Source organism: Cariama cristata, unplaced genomic scaffold (genome assembly GCF_000690535.1).
Source record: "Cariama cristata isolate BGI_N322 unplaced genomic scaffold, ASM69053v1 scaffold6510, whole genome shotgun sequence".
NCBI classification, from domain to species: Eukaryota; Metazoa; Chordata; class Aves; order Cariamiformes; family Cariamidae; genus Cariama; species Cariama cristata.
Window position 1 is genome coordinate 20,738 of NW_009596314.1, and position 24,263 is coordinate 45,000.

General features: G+C 40.3%; 1 protein-coding gene across 1 annotated transcript in view; it reads left to right on the forward strand.

Moving 5' to 3' along the window:
• Positions 1 to 856: 856 nt before the first annotated feature.
• Positions 857 to 24,263, forward strand: part of ZNF521 (zinc finger protein 521) — a gene marked incomplete at its 5' end in the record, with an annotated part of 88,801 nt that continues 65,394 nt past the window's right edge. The window contains one exon of the mRNA XM_009705411.1: positions 857 to 1,040. Coding sequence (XP_009703713.1) covers positions 857 to 1,040 — 184 coding nt within the window. The remainder of the gene's footprint in view (positions 1,041 to 24,263) is intronic.

Genomic DNA, 24,263 nt, shown 5'->3' on the forward strand with positions numbered 1-24,263 from the left:
GGTCATCTGCAGCACCAAGGTAGAGCAGCGAGCTCTGTGGCTTCTCTGTGCATAGGGGATGATGGTGAGACAGCACATTTCTTCCAGTTTAGAAGCTTCAGCTGGGCTCAGGACTGCTGCTCTGAGGCACTCCTGCTGTCCCCAAAATGCTTGTTAACGTGTCAAACAGACAAAGCTCTCCTTGTGCACTGTTTAGGTTTTACAATAGTTAGTTTCCAGTTTTCCATGATCTGGCAAATACAGGAACTTTACCAGGTTTGTCTGAAGTCATACGCAAGTTCAGAGCATGTGTAGCATTTTGACCCAGGGTATAATCTTTCCAGGGCTTTGTTTGTGTCGTATAGCGTGGTGATGGAGTACTGGAGTGGGCTGTAAAATCAAGATTAATTTCATGTTTATGTAAATCAAATTTATTAGCCTCTTAATTCTGGTAATTTCCTCTGAAACGCTGTAGTTAACAGGGAAAAGAAGTTCCTGCACACTCATTGATTTGATTTTTCTTTTCATTGAAAACTAATTGCATAGGTGGTTTATCCTTTCTTACAATGATCAAAGCAGCTTCAATAGCTGTGATAAAATTGACAAACCTAACATTGAAGCATGGAAGAATTGCTTGAGTGAGAAATGGAGCTGCATTTGTGGGAGTAGAAGGGAAATTCTCCTTTCATCAAGATTAGAAAAAAATTAAGGAAAAAAACCTCCTTTGCTTACTTAGCAATAAAATCTACAGTGTGCTGCAGGCTCATGCCAAATATGTTTCTTCTCATCATTACCACAAGAACCTATCTTGATTTTTTTTTTTTTCTTTTTAAAGGTTCTCTTCTTAGATGCCTGACGTCACGGTCTTGGTTTTCTTTCAGACCCTAACTGCAAACTAGAAGACAAGGCAGAAGATGGAGAAGTGCTAGACTGTAAGAAAAGGCTGGATGAAGGAGAGGAGTTAGAAGAAGAAGCTGTGCACAGCTGTGACAGCTGCCTCCAGGTGTTTGAGTCACTGAGTGATATCACAGAACACAAGATTAATCAATGTCAACTGACAGGTAAACAATACTTATCACTTTATGGCTTCTTGCACTGTTCTGTTTCTGATTCCCATCCTCTGCTTCTGATCTCCCTCCTCCTTTCTCAGTTCTTTTACTCCTGCATTTGAATGCTTGGGTGAGACCGCGAGACCTTTATAAACAGGTTCTGGGACAGGATTATACTGTAAATGGGGTACGATAAATTTCCTTCGTACCAAAAGATGTATGGCTAATTACTGCATTGTCACTGTATTTAAAGTGTTAGTTAGCTGTCTGTGCCTGACTGCTGCGTGTATTTTCTGGATTCATACTGTACAGCTTTCCATACTTCGCTTATACATGTATTTTCCCGAGTCACTTGTGAATGCAGAACATATTTATAACTGGGGCTTAAGTGCAGCTGCATAATGAATGAATTTGCACAATGGCATGTTGCAGATCTGGGCTGGATGTTGCGTTAATCTAATCTGTTAACTACAAATGACTGTACAGTAATCGGTAACTGAAAGTTGAGAGGAATGAAGCAAATTGTTGGAGGGGAAAGTGAAATCCCAGCTTTAGTGAAGGGGCAGAACTGAGTGCTGAGCAGATACTACTGAGTTGAGCAGAGCAGGGTGAACGGACCTGTAGCCAACCCAGGTTCCTCTTTGAAATGATTGTAGACAGCCTCCTCACCGAGGAAACCGCATGAAGTCTGCTGAGGTAGTTTTGCCCTTTAGATTTAGTAGGTCTTTTGATGGTACGCACTGTAGGTCCAAACAGACTCAGTATCAACAGAAAGGCATTTTTATTTTTTATTAGATGGTACTTTAGTTTTAGCCTCTACAGTGTAAAATGTATTTATTGTACAGTGATGTTAAAAACTTTTCTTTATTATGACTTTCTAAACAAGGAAAGCCATCCTTCCCATTTGGGAATGCTTTTAGAAAGTGTGCTTGTGCTCATGTTTGGAGAGCTTTCTGAGTTATTTTTGGTTCCAGTAGATCCATAGCCTAAGTCCTGGCAGGTTGACATAAAAGTCAAGCGGCAGTACTGCTCTTGAGGATGAAGTGTGAAAAGAAGGTGAGCAGAAGAGAAATAAGTGGGCAGGAGCAGAAGGAAAGATGAGGAAGTAATGTGAATTTGTCAAGTGGTTTTAATCCCAACTTCAAATTCTGAAGATGAAAATCTGCTTCAGCAAGAGACATTTACTTTTATTAATATATCGCTTTGCCTTTTCTTGCCTGTAAAATGTTCTTCTAACTTCAGATTCAGTCAGTACTGCCATTCCCTAGTAACTCCTACAAACTTCTAGAATGTATTTGCCTATATTGCTCATGGTTTCTGGCAGTATGGATATTCTCTCTTGACTTTAAAAAACTTAATGTTTTTCTCTTCTTTTCTTTATACCTTTCTTCTTTCTTTTGTTCTTTCTATGTTGAAAAATTAGTGACTTTAGCTTGCCTCTTCCTTCCCTCTCCCAGAAAGCATCCCCCCCATCCTGATCCTCTGGATCTTCCCTTTACTGCCTCAGATCTCATTTATTCATCCATGTTTTTTCACCTTGATCTGATATGGCTATTTCTCCTTACTGGTTAGTTGGTTGCTGCCCGCCCCCCCCCTCCACTTCTTCCAAGTGGTTTCCCTGCTTTAAAGTTGCAAGCAGAATGCACTGCACAGTGCTTGCACAATTGGGTTGAGAAACTGAAGAAAAGCGGGGAGCGAACAGTAAGTAGGAGGAGTTCCAGAGCACTGCTCCTGAACACAGAAGTTCTTGCTGAGAGTTGAGCTGCTGAATGAGAATGGAAACAAGTACGCTGGATTAGTCAATTTGGGGTGCACGTGTAAAGGGAGGAATACATGTATGATGTCAGAGGATGGGGGAATGAGAATGAATCTTGAAGGAAATTGTTTAAGTCCCTAAAAATACCTTTGCCTGTCTTTCAAGGAAAATTGTGATAGTGAATGGGTAGAGATGGAACTGTTTGAAAGCTAATGAAGTGAACAGAAACCCTAGGCTGTGCATCCTTCTGGACTACCAAGTTGACAAAAAGCCAACTGTCCTCTGTTTCTAAATATAAATGACCAAAATACACCCTTAAGTTGAGACAGGAACCTGGATGGAATGACCAGAGTCGAGGATTTCTTCTTTCTTTAGCAAGAAAATACTAAACAGGTGGTTAGTGAGGTAAATTTGATGCTGGGCCCTAAGCTTCATGTGTGGCCATGTGTGGGTCAACTGTGTCCTCTCTGGAGGAGGGCAGAGTGTCATCTATCCTGATGCATGATCTTTCCAATCTGGGCCTCATCTCAGGTACTGAAGAGTTACCAAAGTTGTCCACTATGTAAAAACCCCAGGGCTGTCAGTCTCTGAAGTTGACATTTGAGTTCTGAAGCCCTCCAAAGTCTGATTTTTCAGATGGCTGAGCCAGCTGCAGCTTGTCTGGATTTTACTGAGCGTTGGAGGTGCTCTGTGAGATACATAGGGAGCTGCACTGCAAGAATTTATGAACTGCGCATGTTGGCCCAGTTGTAGGGTCATTTTCCATACAATTATACTGGGTAAAATCAACAATTACATTGATGGAACAAACAGGATGGCGAAACAATGGCTTAAGACAACCCTTTAGTAAAACCCTGAATATGAACCATGAGAGTTAAGTGTCATAGTGTCTTGACTGCCGCTAATTTTGCTAACCTTATAACATGCTTGAGAAGGGGGCTTGCCACTGTGGGTTCTCAAATTGATACTGAGGCTTCTGGTTTTTGCATTTGAAAATGTTAGATCTGTTCTTCTGAAGCGTTAACACTTTACTAGAAGGCGTAAAATTGCTTTATTGAATCTTCATTCTACACTCTCCACCAAAGACAGGAATGGGTAGAAGGGAGCTAGTTTATTAAACAGTGGTCCCAATCTCTCAAAGTGTCAGTCACCCCCACCTATTCAGAGGATAGTGGAAGATGAGAGTTAGTTACAGCTCTGTGAGATTTAGCTCTCAGGATCTTGAATTGCTGTTCTCTTGCAGATTTTTTTTCAAAGGAGAAGAAAAAAGTTCTCCCCAACTGGTTCCTTCCTGTAATCTGTTGTTTGAATTGAACTCGTGTTCTTTTTCTAGAGAAGGGCATAGCTGCTCTTTTATCCTAATGTGTGCGCTATTGATCTTTTCAATTTGGTTCTGATCCAATATCCATTGAAGTCAATGAAAAGATTCCTATTGACTTCAATGGAAGGTGGAACAGACCCTTCATGAGCTATTTAGTAATATTTTTTGCTATCATCTTAAATTCTTGTACTGAAGCTTTCTCTGAAAAGGTGATGATTTATTTATGTTAATTGCTGACAATTCCTGTGATGTTTGTGGAATACAGATAATGGATAAACAGGGGAAAAAGTCCAAAAAAAAATCTTTGCAATACTTGTAACCATGGGCAGATAAGATGCTGAACTATATTAATTTAGTCATTACAAAAGATTGGCAATAAAAATATGGTTTTAATAGTGTTTCGCTCTGCTGTTAATGCTTTCTCACGCTATCCTTCCTGCAGCATTTCCATTTAATAACTCATGAGCCACTTGCACATTGTCATCCTCTAAGTTGTGTATATAAGTAAAGGATCCAATTAGCATGGCTATGAACCTGATATATCCTTCTAGTATAGGTCGGTTTCGATCTCGCTGTGGGAACGTGCATGCAGGATCAAATGTGGTGCACTACTGATAAACCCTCAACTGCACCTTCTGTCCTTCTTCTGCCAACAGGAAAAGAAACTTCACCTTTTGCAATGCTGCCATATATGCTGTTGGTGGAGCACAATTTGTCAGACACTTTCCCTAATCTTCTCCTGCTTGACTTACAATCTCTTCTCCCTGCACAGTGCTTTGTGCTGTTTATGTCACCTTTCAGTCCTCAGGGATCGTACTCTGTGAAGCCTCCCCTCTATAGGTGAGAAGTGCCTCTCCGCTGGCTGACTCTGTGTTCAGAGGCGTTCAGCTCAAGCTTGGCTCTCTCAAAGATGCTGTAGGTTGCTTTGGCATCAGAAGTCTCAGTCATAACCAGAGTAATACTAGAAGAAGGAGCATCCTATGGTGCTGCCTTGCTTGGAGTCAGACATGCAGTGAACATGCCAGTCTAGTTGGCTGAGTTGTTGAATAACTCAACAGCAATGGATGTGCTGGTACAGAAGGCTGCCATATTCTGCCTGAATGTCAGCAGACCTAGGGCATGTTACAGGACTTCCCTAATAACCGCATTGGCATCACAGGCTGTAAAACTTGTCTGAAAGCAGGACACTGAATCATATCCAGTCCTAGCTTGAAGGCTAAGGGTGTTCTGAGGTAAAGGACTTAAGGTATTTCTCCATTGGGGATATTTATTTTACCTTTAGGTGGTCAGTTAGACTTAGTTTTATGCTTTGAGCTCTACCTTAGTGCTAGAGCTTTGATAGGTTGAGTAGGTATGTCAGGTAGAGCTGAGCGCCATTCATGTTATCCCCTAAGTTGCTACTGATGTTGAAAAGGTTACTGGCTATAGCTGTGTGTCCCCTGCCAATGAGGAGATGCCGTCCTGCTCTCTAGCCCTGCTCAGAGATTCCTTTAGCATGCCATCTGAAAATAATTCTGGCAGATACATTGGGGACCAGTTATTCTGAGTGCTGCTCTCCGTCAGCATTTGGAGTATCACTAGTCTGGGAACTTCTAGCTAAGTCAGTATTTCTGTGTTTCCAATTATGACTAAAATTAATTTTCATGGATATCATCCTCCTCTGTGGTTCAGAAACACCTTCTTGCATGTCTAGAAATAAGAGGATGTGCTACCTAACAGCTTCACAGACAGCATGCACCACGAGTGATCATGGACTTACCACATGGGAGGTAATAGAGATTCCACTGTAATGGTTTCCTTCTCTTGCCTCTTTTCTCTTCTTCCTAGTGCCCAGGAATCTTTCACCTTTCTGAATGAGTTGGTAATGCCAGGACCATCTCCTTCACTAGAAGACTTGAAAACTTTCCAGGGGATTTTGTCTCAAAGGATGTATGCTGTGCACAGTGAGACTACAAGATAAATCTTGTGAGCACTTGGTGTTGTCATGCTTTGATATCCTAGCTAGTATTGCTCTTCCTGCTAGCAAAAGAATCCTAGAGCTGACCAAATATATTGCAGATCTTGCCATTGTTTTTTTCAGTTTCCACTATTTATGTGGAGAAAAGATACATGGCAAAGCTCCTTGGTCATTTCTGCAGTACAGAGAAAAATCAGAGCTTGATAAAAGTGCTTCTGAGGACAAGGACCCTAAGAAGTTAAATCTATGATGCACTAAACGCATATTCATCTGCCTCATTGCAGTTAGGGGCACACTGCCAAGCGCTGTTTGCCAAGTACAGTTACTTCACTTGAGAGAGTCACCCTGTTTCTCTTGAGAATTCCTGCACCAAGGACTGCATATGGATTTTGCATTAAACAGTTACTGAATGAAAGACAAACAGTGCTTGGACTGGGGACTTGAGCTTAGACCTCTCTTTTTCCTTAGAGGGCTTTCCAGTTGCTGTACTATGGAGACATGCTTCTCCTTTTCCATTTGCTTTGGACCACAAACTTCTGACTTCTTCTCCACAAAATGACATTCTGTTTGACTGAGACAGTGGAAAGCAGACCCTCTCCTCTAGTTTCCTGTCCCAGCCAACACACATGGTAGTGCGGTGCACTTCTTCAAGTTTGCAAGTTGTGGACTCCCATCCTTTCAGAATTACATGGTCCAGGACCTATATCTGCAACTCCAAATCCTTGATATTTGGGGAAAAGGGGGAATAGGGTGGTAACTACAGTCTCTGTCTCCAAAGATCATAATTTTGAATTTATACAGCAGTGTAAAACCTGTCAGTGAACTTGGATGGAAGATTTGTACACATTACAGAATGACTAAGGCCTGCTAAAATCGTAGCAATTTGGAGAATCTGCCATACAGAACTTCATATGCAAAACTGTGTGCTCCTAAGGGAGGATAGATGAAGGTCTTGATAATTGCATTCTTAGATTTTCATGTAAAAAAATCTGTATAAATGCTTCTGTAGGTAGTGTTCAGATGTGGAGGGAACTTGTATACGCTGGAGCTGAAAGCTGTGAAAGTAGGCTGCATAGCCTTCCTGCTGTTGTTCAAAACCCCTGTGCTTACCTTGAGAGACAGTAGATCCGTGATGAACAGCCAACATGAGCAAGGAGGCATAAACTCCTCCCCCTTTTGCATGGAAACCGTTAATCTCTGCTCTTGAGATTGTTAATCAGTCATAAAACCAGTAGATCTTTACCTCCTGGGTGTTTTAAAGGCAGCCTGTTGCACTTCCTGAGTTGTCTGTCAGTGACCTCTTGTAAATGAAAGCAGCTGATGTCTGTATCATGGAACTGTTATTCTTGACTCGGGGAACCCCTGTAATAAACCTGGTCATGAGCATTAGTTGTAATTACCAGAACTCTTGTTCTGTTTGGAGGTGGGAGAGGAAGCAAGTAGTGATGTCTTTCAAGGGGCTTTGAGCCCTTCTTGGATATCTTTCATTGATACTTTTTTCCTCAATTTTGCTTCCTATTTTCCTCATATTCTAGCCTGATTTTCCAACATTAAAAAAGGCAGGTGATTCTTTTAGCACATACTGGCAAGCTTTGGTTGGCTTATCTAATGTATGTGTCCACCAAGGACTTTATACCGTGTGAACCTGAACTCCCAACATAACGGCACGATCCCGGATCAGAGCCGGTGTCCCTGCCCCGGTGAGGAACCCGTTACCTCCCTGAGTACCATGGACAGAGACGGCTCCTCGCTGGCCCAGCAGGTCCGGGTCTGCAGCAGAATCCGCTCAATTGGAGTTCTCTCACTGCCAAAGGAGTTTGGTGTAGGCAGCCCCAGTGCAGGGATTACCAGATCTAGTTCTTGGTACAACTGTCTCTCAACTGTCTTTTACATTTAAATAATCTAACGTCATGTCTGGGACACTTAGGGCTCATCTTGCAGCAATCCGTGCCTTACTGGGCAAATGGAGTATGGCAGCAGAGTCTGGCCAAAGTGCTGTTACAGGCACACAAGGTATCCATTCCTGTCCAGAACATGAACCAAATCATCCTGGGACTTGGGCATCACATGTTTGAACCATGCTTTTGATCTGTTCTGCTCAAAGCTTCTCAAGTAAATACTCGTTCACTGAAGGTAAAGGATGAATATTGAGGACAACAGTACACTGTTTTGCAAGTTGAAAGACCCTGTGTGTCTGTCACCCGGAGTCTGTTTTTCAGAGGTTTATGTAGACAATATGCCTTACTTCAGTGTCTTCTTCCCAAATCATGCTAAGCAGTAGGACTTATGGTCATAGTCCTAAGCTATACCGGAGGACAGGTCTATGTGGTGCTTTTTTGACATAGGACTGTGAAAGCATCAATTAGGCATACCTGACATGCCACTGTGGGTGAGTGCAATAGCATTAGGCTCTGGGAAGGGCCACGATAACATTATAAATAGTTCCTCTTCTGGCTTTGGTATTTTGTGGTTACCAAGCTAGCTCTTACGTCATTGTCCCTGTCTCCAAGCACTGACTTGCCCAGCTCCCTAGCTTTTTCAGACTTAATTCAAGTGCCTCCCTGGCACTCTGTTGAAAATCTGCTCTAGCTAGATCCAGAACTTTGCTTTATTACATTGACAGTCTGTTGCTCCATTTATTTATAGCCACTGCTGGGTGTTCTAAAGGTCAAGCCGTTTCCTCACAGAGCACTTCCAAATGGGCAGTACAGGGTATCTCTCTGTGTTACTGTTTGGCTACCGTGTCTTTCCCATTGAATATTAACTTCGCTCTCCCAGTGCTCGAGTGACATCTCCCGCCTGTTTCAGAAGAGGGTCCAATTTCTGAGATCTGCCAGGTGATGACATGAGGTAATCCACTGACCTTTATCCGGCATTGTGTGAAGGACGTAACTGCCAGAGCTCATTCCAATTTGGGGAGAGCAGTACTATAATCACTATGTGATCTATGCAGCTGAAATTCCTAATTCTCATTGTCCAAGGAAGACGGTCGCCTGCAGGGGAGAGAAGGGAGGGGGCAGGGGGAATCATCAACACTGGCACATATGTGAAGAAGAAAAAATAGTCATTACTTACCCTATGATAACTATGCTGCTTCCAATTACTGTTGTAATCAATATGGATCCTGTGGCCAAGCTTGTCTTGCTTTCCACAGTCCTCAGTGATACAGACTTTGAATTGTAAAGCTGCTGCTGATACAGGGTCATAGCTACCCTGACCTTTACCCAGTACAATGGGAATTCATGTGTATGATTCTAATAGACACACTATTAAAAATAAAATAATTATTTTCTTGCATGTATACACATATGTACACTATATACACCTGCAGTCCGTATTGACTACAGTGTTTCAGAGAATCACTTACTGTAGAGTAAATACCTGTTGTTTATTACATGCTTCTATTTTAGTGGAATATTTATATGTAGTATATTGTCACTGTACTACAAAATGGGTCTTGTTGCCATGACAAGTTAGTCTTTTTAAGTGGTGAATTTCCTGCACCTTCTAAAATAATTTTCTTGAAATACTTGCTGGTTTTATTATTGGTGCTTGCTTTAATTACCATTTAGAAATGAACGGAATGGGAGGTACAACAGATTATCATTACTTATATGTTCAGCAGTTAAATTCATAGCTTGAAAGCCAAACGTAACAAAATGCCCCACAGCTCTTTAACACTTTGCTTAATACAGTTGTAGAAGAACCTTAATTCATGTTTATACAATCAGCAGTAGAGTGTTAAGGCTTCCGGGTGATCTGGTAGTTCACTAACACACCACCTATATGGGCTCAGTTTATCCTCTCAAGCATCATCTGGAGGGTGTAAAAAACCTGCTTTTTCTGAAAAAAGAGAATTGTTGGAGGGGAAAGGTCCTTAAAGACATTCCAGTCCCTGCCTGGCTTGGCATAATAACCTGCCTGAGATGGTTGTAAAATCACTTCCATACTATGACTGTTAGTTAGAGGGAATAGGCTTAAGACAAAGGGAAAGCACATCTTAATTCACCCAGCGTGTTCTGAGCTATACCTTGTGCTTTTTGAGAAAGACACCTATTATATTGAATATTCTGTTGTGGAAATCCATGGTGATGTTTGGATAGAAAATTTAGCCCTGACAAAGGGTGCTGCACCTGTGGAAAATGCTGGAACCTGCAGTCTCTTTTACTAAAGCTCTTCTGTTTTTTACAAGACACCAGATATGCCATTAATTCCAACTGTTCTTCAAAATGACTGATAGTTGAGGCAAACTCTTTCTTAATGTGAACCCTTAATATTCCTAATTTTATATCCCTGTGCTTGTACTAAGAGGTCATAGTCCTTAGCTGGGGATATCATTTGGGAATGCTGTAGCGTAACTGAGATCTATGACCTCTTAATAAGCATCAGGAGAAAGAGATGGGGATCATTCTACAACATGCCCTGGGGGTACTTTCCCTTCAAGAAGGCAAGCTGGAACTGTTCAACTTTTTTCTTTCTTTCAGTTTTTTACCTTCAGGGGGAAATTGATCGATTTGGAGATGATTATTCCATAATCTCTGAATTTTTCTCTTCTGCACTGCAGTGGGAACTCCTTGAAGTTTAAAGGGGTTGTGTCTCCTGTGGGCACTGTGGAATGAACCCAAGGAGTTTATGGGGACAGCAGTTCTCTTAGCACACTTAGTGTAATAGTAGGCAAGTTTGGAATTAAAATACCAGGAGGGTCTGTGGACAGAAAAGGGTACATTTGTTACTAAGTTTGACTAAATAAGCGTGATCACTTCTCTCAATGGATGCTTCATTTGGGATTTATTTTTGGGGGGAGGAAAATGGGGTTTTCCCAGAAATACACACGTATTAAAGACATGGTAGAACTGTTAGTTATGGTGAATTGAAGCAGACTAGAAAAGGTGAACTGGCAGTTGACTTCTAAAAAACTCAAACTTGACAGAGAGTATTTGACACAGATTTAGTAATGACATGAAATGCTGGAAGTTTATGTGTGAAATTTTGGTTTAAATTTACATTTAATAATGTTATCAAAATCGTGTTAAGCTTATACAGGTACAAGTAAAGTGATTTAATATTTTTGTCTGTAGTATTTCTGAAGCACATAAAATACAGTAAATTATTTTGCCCATATGTAAATAGGGAAAGCATACTTTCAGGACAGGGGATGATCCAGAGTGCTTCAAATTGTCTTTTGAAATAGAACTCTACGTAAGATAGTGCCGTGGATTGGCACTTGGTCGATATGTATAATATATAGGAATTCATTTTAAATTTCATAAAAGTACCTGTCACTGGTTTATTACCTCCCTCACCGTGACCAGAACTGGTGTCTCTCATTTGTTTTACTGCTGGATCCCAGCAGGAAGTGCAGTCTAATGACTGAAGGAAGGTTGGGTGACTCATGCGGGGGAGGCTGGAGAAGGGTCAAGTTTTTCAAGTACTTTGCAAACCTTCTGCCAGCTGTAAAAGCAAAGCACGGGGAAATGAAACGGCAGTTGCTAATTTACCTTTCTCTGACAAATGCAGGCTTCAGCGGGAGTGCGTAACGCATCAGTTTTACTGTTAATGCATTAATTAACATCAATAATTTTTCATATGTATGCGTTTATTTCTTATTGCTATTATCTGACTTCAGTACATGGCCAGAAGTGATGCTTGGATTTTTGCAAAACACTGAGCATGTTTGATCTTTCCTGTAAATTCAGTTTCTAAGCAACACATCCTTTGTCCTGAACTATTTTAATATGTCAATAACCGTAGGTTTCTGTATGATTCTAATTATTCTTCTAAACTGCATTTGAAATACTTAAAACAGTTTTAATATTTGCTTTTTCTGTCATGTTATGATTAGAAGATTTTGCATTACAGGACAATCTTTCCTTCACTAGGCATCTGTGTAGCCTGACTGGAGAATGTTTTTCAATTTATGTCCGGCAGTTGTTGGCTGTAATCTTTGCTTCACTGAAACCAATGGAAATGTCATTATTATGTTCGTTGAGGGCAGGATTTCTAGTAGTGAGTTCAAATTCTCATTTGATTGTATTATTGCTCTCAGGATTCTTCTCCGTGGCACTCAGATCTCTGCCTTTCCAACACTCCTTATCATTTCAAAATAGTCAGCGCTTAACAAACTTATTTCCAAATAGCACTTCCCAAACAACTGACATGCTGTGGTATTAACCCTACAGGTGCAAGCAGTTTCCCATGGCAGGTTAGTTTGAAAGTAGAAAAGCTTCCCCTGTCTGCAGTGATACCAGGCGCTCTCAAAAGCAAAGGCTGAGAAAATAGAAGAATGCAGTTTATCGTACTAAAATTAGATTCTGCCTCTTTTGTGACCCTCTCCACCTATCATTGTCTTTGATTTTCTCTTGTTATTTGGTATGCTTATTCTTGCTGCTGAGACTCTGCTTTTCTGTCCTCGTTATCTTTATACTTTCCATTCCCTTACTGTTTCTGGAGGTGTGCTTTATTTCTCTTGCCTTTTCCACTATCAGCAGGTCAGGCATCTCTGCATTCTCCCTTTGGCTGAGAAGAGTGGAGGTGTTTTTCTCTAGTGCTGGAGTATCCCACTGCTTCTCTCCTTGTCTGTTCTCCCTGCTTTTTCCCTCTTGATTTTTCTGCCGTTTGTCTCTGTTCCCTTTTTGCCTCTAGGGTCTCCAGAATAGTGCTACTAACTTCTGTTGGGTACTTCAGTGAGAATAGCAGACTGCAACTCACTCGGTATACTTAGTTTCATTCTACGGCTTCTGCCCTGTTGGGTACTTCAGCGAGAATAGCAGACTGCAACTCACTCAGTATACTTAGTTTCATTCTACGGCTTCTGCTGGACTTGATGTTTTTTACAGGAACTGAGAACATAGATGTAATCTCAGGTCTACTGCCCATCTTGTTATTTGCACAGTCATCCATTGCAACACTCTCATTCTTGTTTTGATCACTTTTTGATCATTTTTATAAATACTCCAGCTTTTGTGCAATGTTTCTTTAGGAATATACCATAGTGGATACCACTGAAAGTATCACAAGAAGTTCCCAAGCGGTAGGAACATTTACCCCTCATAGCATTAGGCAAAAGAGTGTTTGGTATTCCACAGAGCATATGTGTTTTGTCATCTCCATGCAGGCATAGCTGGTCCTGATTTATTGTTGAGGGTGAATTTGTGTATACTGAGTTGGCTTCATGAGAGGCTTCTAGCCTTTTCTATTGCATTTTATTTATTGGACAGTGCCAAAAATTACTTGTGCAGTTCTCCTCTATGGGTATGGAAAGAGGCCCCATACAAATTAAAGGCTAAATTCTACCTATTGCAAAATTCATAGGCTTGGATATGAAATCAAAGAGAATATCTGTATGCTGTGAGCCCCACAGATTTTTTCATACGATGTTTTTGAAACCGCACCTCAGTTAGTGGATCTGATACTGTGAGGGTGGTGAAAGGGGCTAGCAGATGTAACTGATTAATAAATACATGTTCAGTGTGGCAGTATTGTTCTTTGCATGTGGGGCAAACCTTACATTTGATATGCCTGTAAGAATTGCACAATACCTTTCATTCTCTATGCTCCAAATCTTTTTTACAACTATTTATCTACAATACCATGAAATATAGCCAACTTTGCAGAAGACAGCAGCTAAGACCCATGAGACATAGTAGGGGGAGACAGGAAACTCTGGCTAAGAATAATGTGGCAAACCTCCTGCTCTTGTGAAAAATGCCACAGGATCTCTGCTGTCCACAAAAAGCAGATTGCACGGCAACTTTTAAGATGCGAATGGGTGGATTATTCCACACATGTATTGCCAAAAAATGGCTGACGCTTTGGTTTTCAGGTGAGTAGTACTCATGGGAGTTCCGTGTTTCCAACTGGTGTGACTCTTCTTTGTAACTCCTTCCTTCCTTCCAGAGGTGACTGACAGCAGAAGCTCTTTTACCGTACACGGAGGGAGGCTGGCCCTGGTAACCCAGCCATGGCTGTAGAAACTGTTCCGCATGCAAGGGCTGTCGCTCCTACACGATTCTGAATCATGGGGTCAAGGAACCTGCTCAGGGTAGTGTTTAACCCCTAAAGTGATATCCCAGCCCTCCCTTTTCTCCTTACCTCTGTTCTCTGGGAGCTCTAACACAATATTTTGACTTGTGAGCCCAGAGGGTTGACTGTGTGGCAGACGCTTAAGGTAATTATGGGCTTACTTATACATTTTACTGTCAAATTACATAATTTTTGATGGAGGGCATAATGTATGCTTTCTCATACACACTCATTGAGGCTTGGGGTTCTGCCTCTTATTAGATAGCTTAAAAATCAAACCACGTGTTGCAACAGACCCCAGTACAATTGCCATAAAATGCGTGCAGCGTTCCTCCCTTTCCTTCTATAACATTCTAGGATGAATACAGGATGCTCTGTGGAAGAAAAGTTTGGATTTGAAATCTTCTACTGTAATATGTGGAATGTGTTTACTAAACTGTGGAAGCTATTAGGGGTACAGGAAATGTTGTGTATTTAGGTAGTCAGTATGCTCTTAGTGAATTGAGACACGGAATAATCGTTCTTCCATCAGCCAAGTGTAGTAAATGTGGTTTGCAATCCGAATGTTATTTGCATAGTTTATAGGCTTGCCAACTATTCTCTTAACAATGAAGTATATAGTTTTATCAGAAGTACATGCCTGCTTCTGAAGAGGGGGAACGGGAAGAGCAGAGAACGACATCTTTTACAAACAAAAGAATTAAAAAAATTAATTATTTTGCTATTGACTAAAAATAAGTTTTGATTACACATTGCAATTGCGTTTGGTGGCACTGGAACTGAAGAAATTTTACTTTGAGTGTAAAAATGGTTCTTAACGTTTCCTCTACTCCTATGGAAGTGTCTTTTTTTGGATGGAAAAGAGACATATATTTCAGCAAGCATCTTTTTCTATAAAAAGATGTTGCAACTTTTGACTGGCTCTAAGTTGTTCGTTATAGTATCCTCTTTCTTCTTCTTTCTTATGCATTGCCTAAAATGCTGTATACAAGATTCTTCTTTCTTACTGCTTCTCAATAAGCAGTTAAATCAGATTGAAAGAAGAGTCCTTATGAGTTAATTAGATTGCATATTAGCTTTAGGAACATGGCTCCAATATAGAACTCTTTAGTTGCCTTTTGTGTAGTAGTGTTTGCCTGTAAAGGAGTTGTATGTTAAAATTCCAATATAATTATGTTGTATGTTTCAATTAAAAATATGCTTTGCAATTAGTATTTTTGCCAGCATCTATGAGAAATGTCAACAGTTGTCTTTTTTTTTTTTTTTTTCCTGAAGAAACTGTACGTCATCTCCTGGATCCAAAAAGTATCTAATTTTGTACATGGATAGCTAGCCTACACTGGTGAAATGTTTCTAAAATAACACGTGTAATGTTATATTATTGTGTAAGTAAAGACTGTAACATTCCCCCTTTCCAGACCTTATGAGCATAATCAGGCATACCATATTCTAAGAAACACTAAACCTGTCTGAGCAAAATGCCTGCAGGATCTTATACTTCTCCCCCTATTTCTGATTTTTTTTTTTAAACTTAGACCTGGCTCAGATTTTTGTAGTTCATTTGAAGTTCATGCAGTGAGTGGATTAATCATTCAAAGACGGATAGCTAAATAAAGTTACTTTACGTTAAAATTTGCAACTCCAAAACTGATCTCATAAAATGAGTCCCCATATGTTCTTTGGCATGATTCTTCTGTAGCCAGTCTGCACTGTTTTCTATGAGCTAGAGCAGGAAGGAGGAAAGAATAAAATTCCGATGTCCAATCTAAGGCATGCTTGGTGACTTGTTTCCTCCCTGATATTTAAAATTAAACCCACTCACTAAGCCTACTTCTTAGCATTACCAGAAGGACCACTGTTTTCTCTAAGCTGAGGAAGCATAAAGAAATTATTCCCAGACTGAAAGCTAGTAAAATTCAGACTAGAATTTACCTTTACAGATAAAGGTAAGTAATTTCACAGAATATTATCCTTCTCCACATTGCCTCATTATTCAAGGCCATGTCTTTCTAACTTCTTGTCTTCCCTACCCACTTCTCATTTATTTTTTAAATTTCTTACCTTTCTTTCTTTCTGTATTATGTTTGCTGAGAATATGGAAGACTCCTGTGCTAGTAGAAAGGGAAATGATGTAGCTGTGTGTTTGATCTGCTGTTTTTTTAAAATAACTTACAAGTAGTAAAAATCTGAACATCAACGACTAATGTTTCTCACTTTCAGGACTTTTGTGTTACGATTATTTGCCTATCCTTTCAGAAGATTCATAAATGAAAGAACAGACATGGTTATTCAATACAGATTTGAGGGAGAAACTGGGGAAATGATTCTACTTGATTGCCGACAAGAAAATTAATGCAAGCCATTGCTCCCTCATGAAGGGAGTCCACTCATTTCTTCCATTGTTAAGCCATTAGTAGATTTTAAGCTATTTAAAATTACTGATCCTGAAAAGCCAGCCTACATGAAAGAGGTTCAGAGAGTGCATAGTTGAATGTGGAGGGGACCAGGTGAGAGTAGATGAGTTAGGCAAATTACCGTCACTTTTCATAAGTAATTACTTACAGTCAGAATCCTCTGCTTCGTGTAGGTAATTAGTAACTTCAATGTTTTCATCCAAAGAAAGGCATACAGCTTATTTTTATTTTTTAATAATTTTGAACTTCCATTTTGCAATGACTGGTGAAGAAATACTGTGTCTTTCTTAAATCCTGTCTGTCTGGGGTTTAACTCCCAAAGCAACAGTACCTTTTTCTCTTAGGCCTTTGATGTATTTATCCTCACAGTGTCTCAGAAAGGTTAGGAAGATCTAAGGGTACTTAAAAATTAAATCAAAAAATGAACTTAATGACTTAAGATGAGGTTGCTTGCGTCTGAAGTTGTGATCCTGAAACGCTCTGCTCAGCTGTTACCTCCCCTAAAAGACACCTTTCTGGCACACTTAATGGTCTCTTGTCTCGGCCTGAGCCCAGAAGTACCACTGTTTTCTCTAAGTTGAAGAAGCATAAGGAAATTATTCCCAGACTGAAAAGCAGTAAACTTCAGGCAAGAATTTAACTTTACAGGCAAAGGTAAGTAATTTCATTGAATATTGATGTTCGCCACATTGCTTTGTTCTTTTGACCATCCCACAATCTAATGCTTTCCACTACTTCTTCCAGGCTGTCAGTGAAGGAAACTTTTGCATATGAGGTGAAATGGTATACCAGAGAATTGTTATTTAGGAATGCTCCACTTCCAAATTTGGGGCATTAAGATGCACAGATTATTGTAAAAGAAAAAGTAACACACACAAAAGACATAATGATAACTCTACCTTGCCTGTTCAGGTTGTTCTTAAATAGCATCGTGTGGTTAAATTGCAGGAAAATGCTGCTGGAGATCCTCTGTTAGAGCTGTGAGGAATGTAGGATGTGAAGAGGAGGTTCTTTGTTCAGTGGTCTTGCATATCTCACTATTCTTTGCCCTTTTCCCCTTGGCTTAGGTGGGAAATAGGGGAATATATGGCATTCCAGGATGGAATTGCTGGTACAAAGCAGACCTACTAATTTAATTAGGATTGTAAGCTAGCGTTTTCCTTATACTAGTTATGCCAGTTAATACTGTTACAGAGAAGCAAGTCATGGTGCATTCATATACTACCCATCACTCCCACAACAGATTTCCATATAGCTGTAATAATACTGAGCTGGTTTCCATGTTGTCCTTTTCCCATGACAGATTATACCATTGTATTTGGAATTCTTGTGGCTCTGAATTTAGGCTTTGTGGAACCTGACTGGGAAGTAAGATCTGGAGGTATGAAAGTTGCACCAACAGTGCTTTGCTACAAGGTTGTATATTGATTTAAACTACTGGGTCCTAGCCATCAAAGCTTCTATTTCAGAAAACATTTCCTGGGAATCTTTCTTTATGAAAAGTGTAGTAAGCCCTTAAACAAATTGCTACTATTTATAGAATTGTATTCAGAAGTGTATGTTTTATTTGAGGTCTGAAATACCTATTTCTGCAACTCCAAAGTGAAGGATGAGGCTTTAAAGATTAGAGGGCAACATCTGTTAACTCTGGCTGTTTTGCATGTCTATATACCATGTAAATTTGTTCAAATGATTTGAAAATAGGTATGCATAAAAGTATACCCAACATTTAGTTTACTGACCATAATGTGCTACTCATTGAAATGAGATTATGACTTGCAAATGGATCTCCAGTCTAAGTAGTTTTGCAGATCTATAAAATGTCTGCTGTGGAAGAAATGAAAGGATGGCAAATTGTGTAAGTAAGGTGGAGGACATGATTGCTAAAATCATTAATTGCTGAATAAACATCTTAATAGCTGAAAAGATACAGAGGTGCCATGTCACTTTGCACTGAAAGCTAACAAAACAGTCTTCTGTTCCTCCACACTCAGCACTGCTCCAGTTTGATTTATGAAACTTAAAAGACCTAAATATTGGCACAAATAAATGTGACCAGACAGAATAGTAAACAGAACTGTATCTCTGTGCTGTTAAGTGATGCTGAAAGCAGAACTAGCATCCAAAATGAGGGAACAGAACTCTGGATTTCAGGTAATCACTTCAACATACTCACACCTTAACCTTTTCTCTAAAAGTAATAGTTAGGTATTACCGTGGTAGCCTTCTTCGGCCTTTTATTTGCTGTTACTTATTGGTGTTTGCTAGAGCAAGTGAAGAAGTAAATACTTGAGGAAAGGACCTTGTGCTCAGTGTAATAATCAGATTAATTTGGGAACCTAAGCTGAATCTGTTCAGAAACTCTTAGTCCATAATATGCATGTCTGCTGAAGTACAGGAAGGCTGAGCACAGTCAGATAATGGACATTCAGGGCCCTGTATTGCTGATGTTACCCAGAATTTTGTGTTTGCATATCAAAAGGGGAAGAGGATGATGAAGAAGAAAAGCTTATTGCATAGAATGGAGTAGAATGGATCTCAGTGCAAAGATCCTTGCGGTAGTGAGCAGTAACTGTGTTGTGTCTGTGTTGTATGGTATAATGCCATGCAGGGAGAGTTTAACTCTCTGAGAGAGTTGTATTAACTTGTGAGCAAACAACTTCTCTTTCTCAGGGCTGGCAAGATCCCCAGTAACTTGAGTATTTTATGTTTGCTTTAATGCACAGTGTGGATGTGCCACGTCTGTGTATTTGATTTGCAAAGGACAGAAATGTACTGGTTTCTGCTTAACTTGGTTGTTGAAGTTGTATGTTGTCTGTGTAGTGTGACAGTCCTTTCACAGAGTCAACTCTTTGAAATAGGAATTTCTGTAGAAAACAGTAGTTTCACGCCTGTGTCCTCTGAACTTGGCAGGTGACTGAATCCAAGAGACAGAGGCTTTCAATCACTGAAGGCAGAGGTGTAGTTAACTTCAAATGCGTTGCTCAGCCTGTTGAATTTGTCTGTTCACTATTGGCCTGCTGTAAGTCAGGGGAGTGGACAGGTACCTTTCTGAACAGGGGAACAGAATTCAGTCTGTTAGCAGTACTTCTCTGTGTCACACCCTCATTACAATGTGTTTCATTTTATATTCCATTTTTCCTTCTTAATATGATCCTGTCAGTAGTTAAAACCCGGTAATTTGATCCAGAAATCATGTGAATCATCTATGGAGAATTGAAGCGTACAGAAACCTGTCTTGCACCTGTTTTTCTGCACCAGTATACAGTGACCCTAGAGAAGTTAAACAAGGAATTTTCTTTTGAAAGAGAAGGCAGAAATTCTGCATGATATTAAGGAGAAAAGAGCCTCGGGGAGGATCTTTCAATCACTGTGAGCTGACAAAATACTCCAGAGCAGCACAGTCCACTTTTAGTGTCATGTTGAAGAATGGAGACACAGTTCAAGGGTGTGCTATTAGTATCGCCAACCCAAACTTCAAGTGTACATGTGATGGAAAGGACCCTGCTGTAGACAGCTAGCGCAGCTGCTGAGTGGTAGTAACTTGAGAATACTGACAGGCCTTTTCTTGAAATCTTATTAAAGATAAGGCTCAAAAAATTCTTTAGGAGATTCGAATCGTTGATTTATTTATCATCATTTTTAAGCTGGAGCATACTGACTGTTTTTTAAATATAGAAAATGAAAACAAAAGAGAATAACCTGGTGAAGTATAGGCACTGCTGCCATCTTTATTATTATCCTGTGCCTCACTCAGGTGATGTTCACAGTTACCTGGACTACCATCAGGCTTATGCCTCGAGGACATCTACAGTGCTCATGAGACAGGGCTTTATAGAGCAGACTCACACAGCACTCTGCTTCAGAAATGAAGTGATTGCTGGCCAGAAGAAATCAAAAGGGAGCATTACATTACTTCCCACTGCAAATGTGATCTGGACCAACAAGCAGTAACCTGCACGGACAAGAAAATTAGCCTTGCCACTGTATTTTGAGAGGGAAGAGCATTTTTGGGTAAGATGTAAGGCAGTTTCCCTTTGGAAGTGTGGGGGATTGTCACGTTATCAGAGACAGGGTGAAGCTCTGGAGTGGGAAACCATAGAATCGTTCTAGTTAACAACTTTGTGAGGCGTCCACATGTCATCCATCAAACTTGCCTTTGTCTGTCTGAAAACAGGATAAACAAAGGAGATGGTCTCCTACATAGTTCTTCTCAGTGAAGTAGATAACTTGGTTCACTGAGCAGAATACAAAACCAAGTCATTCTCGATGGCATATGCCATAATGAATGCTAGATTTGAACATCTGAGGAGTATGTGCCCACCCCCAAAGCCACATTGTCTGAGTATGACACTTGCAGCTTCCATGACCGAAGAGGCTGAGAAAAATGTTTTAAGGGAGGAAGTCTTGATGGCATGTCAAGGTAGACATTTATGGACTGTCATGACAAAAAGCCCTGTGTGAGAACGAATAAATACATGAGCTTGTTTTTTCAGTTTATAAAACCGTGTTTGCCAGGGATCGTAAAAATGGGATCAGTAATTAGGATCAGTATGCAAATGCTATTTAAGCTCTCCACAATTATTCCTCACCTCAACTATAGCTTTCTTCTCCATTTTCTTTCCTCCTCTAGCACATTTCAGCCGAAACACAACCTACACCAAATTTGTCAGCTTTGATGCTGCAGGGCCAATCTTAACTGTGATAAAATAAGGGAAACAGAATTCATGCAATTGGAGATTTTACAGAGGGCAGCTGCCAGCTTTTCAGGACCTAACCAGAAGAGTGTCCTTTGAGAAAACTACCTCAGGAAATCTGTCCTCTGTCATGTACAGCCTTCAGGTTAAGTAAGATGAGTGGGTAAGAGCAGCACCGTAAACTATGGCTGAAACGAATCTGGGGGTCAGAGTGGATGACAGAACAACATAGAGCAATGATGTTCCTGTATAAAACTATATTCAGTAGTGGCATTTGTGCATCTTTCATCAGCTGAAGTTTTGAAGCACTCTAAAGATGAAATTCTGTAGGAGAATATAAAGGTAATCTATACTTCAGTCTATACATTGAACCATTACAGCCTCTGACATGACACAAGAAGGCTGTTTGGCCATTGGCTTTTTCTGGATAGCCCAAAACATGGAAACCCAGCAGGACCACAGCACACCACCACCACCAAATTCAGGCATGTTTGCCCATCTGGAAAGAGTCTGTGTGATCTTTCTGTGCCTCTGGGAGCTAACTGTGACTCACTGCCAGTACACTGGGCTGGGTGTTGGGTGGCTCATCTTCACCTCAACCTTGGTCCTGGCAAAACACACATAACTCATTCAGTATCACTGGCAGAAATCAGAAGATGTGATTCTGCTGACCGTTTCTTCATGTATGCAGTCACCAGGAAGGGTGATGTCAGGAAGCTGTGTGGCACCCCACAAGAAAGCACTCTTGGGTGAGCAAGCAGTAGTCATCTTAGGAAGAAAACAATACACGGAGTCACTGCATGACTCCATACATTATTTCCTCTGTGCCCATGGGACCACAGATGAGTCAGCAACAGTTCATGGTTTGTAGTAACAAAAGTAGCTGACAATTGTAACAAAATCAGTATGGATGCTTGGTTCTCATCCAGCGCCAGCGGGAGGTTCTCAACCAACAAAGCCGATGCAGTCTAGTCTATCAGGACATCTGTTGCTTATGAGGGGAGTGATGTAAACAAAGAACAGCCCTTTCTTCTTGTTTTATCTGCTCATTAACAATGCGATGCCTTGTGAACCATAAACATACAGTGTGTGTTAGTTACTGGCTTTGGTGCTGATTATACCATTGTCGGATAGGAAGTCTCCTCTTTTAAGATATTTGCAGCATTGTTGCAGGAATAAAGGTCAGGAGTGGACCTGCATCATCGAAGTGACCAGCTATCTTAGGGTATGATACCACTGATGTCTAGTTTTCACACTCCGTCAACAGCATAATTTTGGAATATCTCCCTCACACTGAAAGCTGTAAAGCCTGTACTGAAAGACAAAAAGCCACAACTGTACTATGCCAGAGGGAGACCACAGAAGAGACTGAGGCTGTCACCAAAATGTCCTTGCAGGAGCAGGATATTTTTAAAATAAAACTTCCAAAAGATCATGGGAAGCAGGTGAGATCCTACTGCAGAGGAAAGATCTCTCCCACCTGGTGGAAAAGTTCTGTTCCTGAACTCCTTTACTGTGTGATTGATTTCACCCTCTGGGTATGGGGGAACACTACCACCAGGCACCCAGGGCGAGAGGAGAGCTTCCCTCCCACATCTGTGCAAATTGTGGCCAATCTCCGTTACACTGTAAGAAGGTGAGGGAAAAACCTCATAAGTCAAGTTGTGCATCAAAGAGAAGGATTAAATCCTGCTTGGTTCTGCCAGGTGAGCAGTTAACTCCATGAATCATGAAAAGAACAGGGAGACAAACAAAAATAAGTCTCTTTTCAAGCCCCATCTCAACTGTTGTGCCCAAGCATGATGGAAGATTATATAATTTTCACCATCCCTCTTTCTCCTCCAGGTGGATTCTAGCTAGATTAGCAGAGAGCGCATAGTCTCAGAGAGGGATTTTATTGTTAGGCATTTATAGGAGATAGGACCAAAGTGCACTAGAGTTTCACTGTGATGTGGGACCTACCTCTTCACCAAATTCCTTTGAAAAATCCCATTTCTGTTGCATCATTCCCTTTTACTTGCTGTTTGGTACCTGGGTTTTGCTACGATTTGCATAATGACTTGAAAGCGAACAGCACCAGAATCTTTAGAGGGTTAGATGTTACCTTCAGCGTTTGTGTGTGAGTCCCTTTGACCCTGGCAAGGCTTCTGCTCATCCAAGAGCAGGGAGTACAGCCCTGTCTCTGGCAGCCCTCAGGCAGTAGTTAGGATTTGTTCTAATTAATGGAGTCTCTAGTAGGAATTATTCTGCATTTCCCGAATATGTAACCAATGAGTTCTGTTAGTTCGTTGTTCTGTTTTAATAGGGCTTTCAAACATTTCCTCTAGGCTTTCAGAGGAGAAGTCATATCGAGTGCATTATTCAGTATTTTAGGCTGTGCTCATCTTTGCATTCTTTCTAATCAAAGCACCTTTTTGGTTATTGTGTGTACTCATAAACTACAGACAGCGTGCAGTACATAGATTTGGCTGCTTTTCCATAGCCACTCTGAAAATTGTAAGCAAAATTGCTTTTCATTTTGCCTGACAGCCAGTTTTAATTTTATTCATCATTTTATCAGATTATATAACATTTCTGTTGTCTGCATCTGTCTGCTGACTGCTTTCTTCTGTCTTCCTTTTTTCCCCCCATTATGTTTATGCTGAAAATATGGAAACAACAATAAAGAAGAGACCAATAATAGCTTCTTGCAGTAAAAAGGGCTTATTAAAAGGATATTTTCTGCCTGGGTGAAAAAATTCCTTGAAAGTATCATAAATACTTTATAACACACAGAGCTACACTTTTATTGTCTTCAGAAGTTGATTGTCTAGATAAGCTATTTAAAAAAAAAAAACAAAAAACAAAAACAAAACCCAAAAATGTCATATTTTAAAAAATAATTAGGTGAGTTTTCTTCACAGTCCAATTAGAGAGATTCCAGATGAAATATCAGAAAAGGATTAAGTAACCGTACAATGGGTGAGAGTTTTTCAAATCAATCTGATGACAAAGCAGATATTCTTTCATTTTGTAGAAAAATTGCTAATACTGTAACATTCAATGGGCTTGGTTTTATTACATGTTTA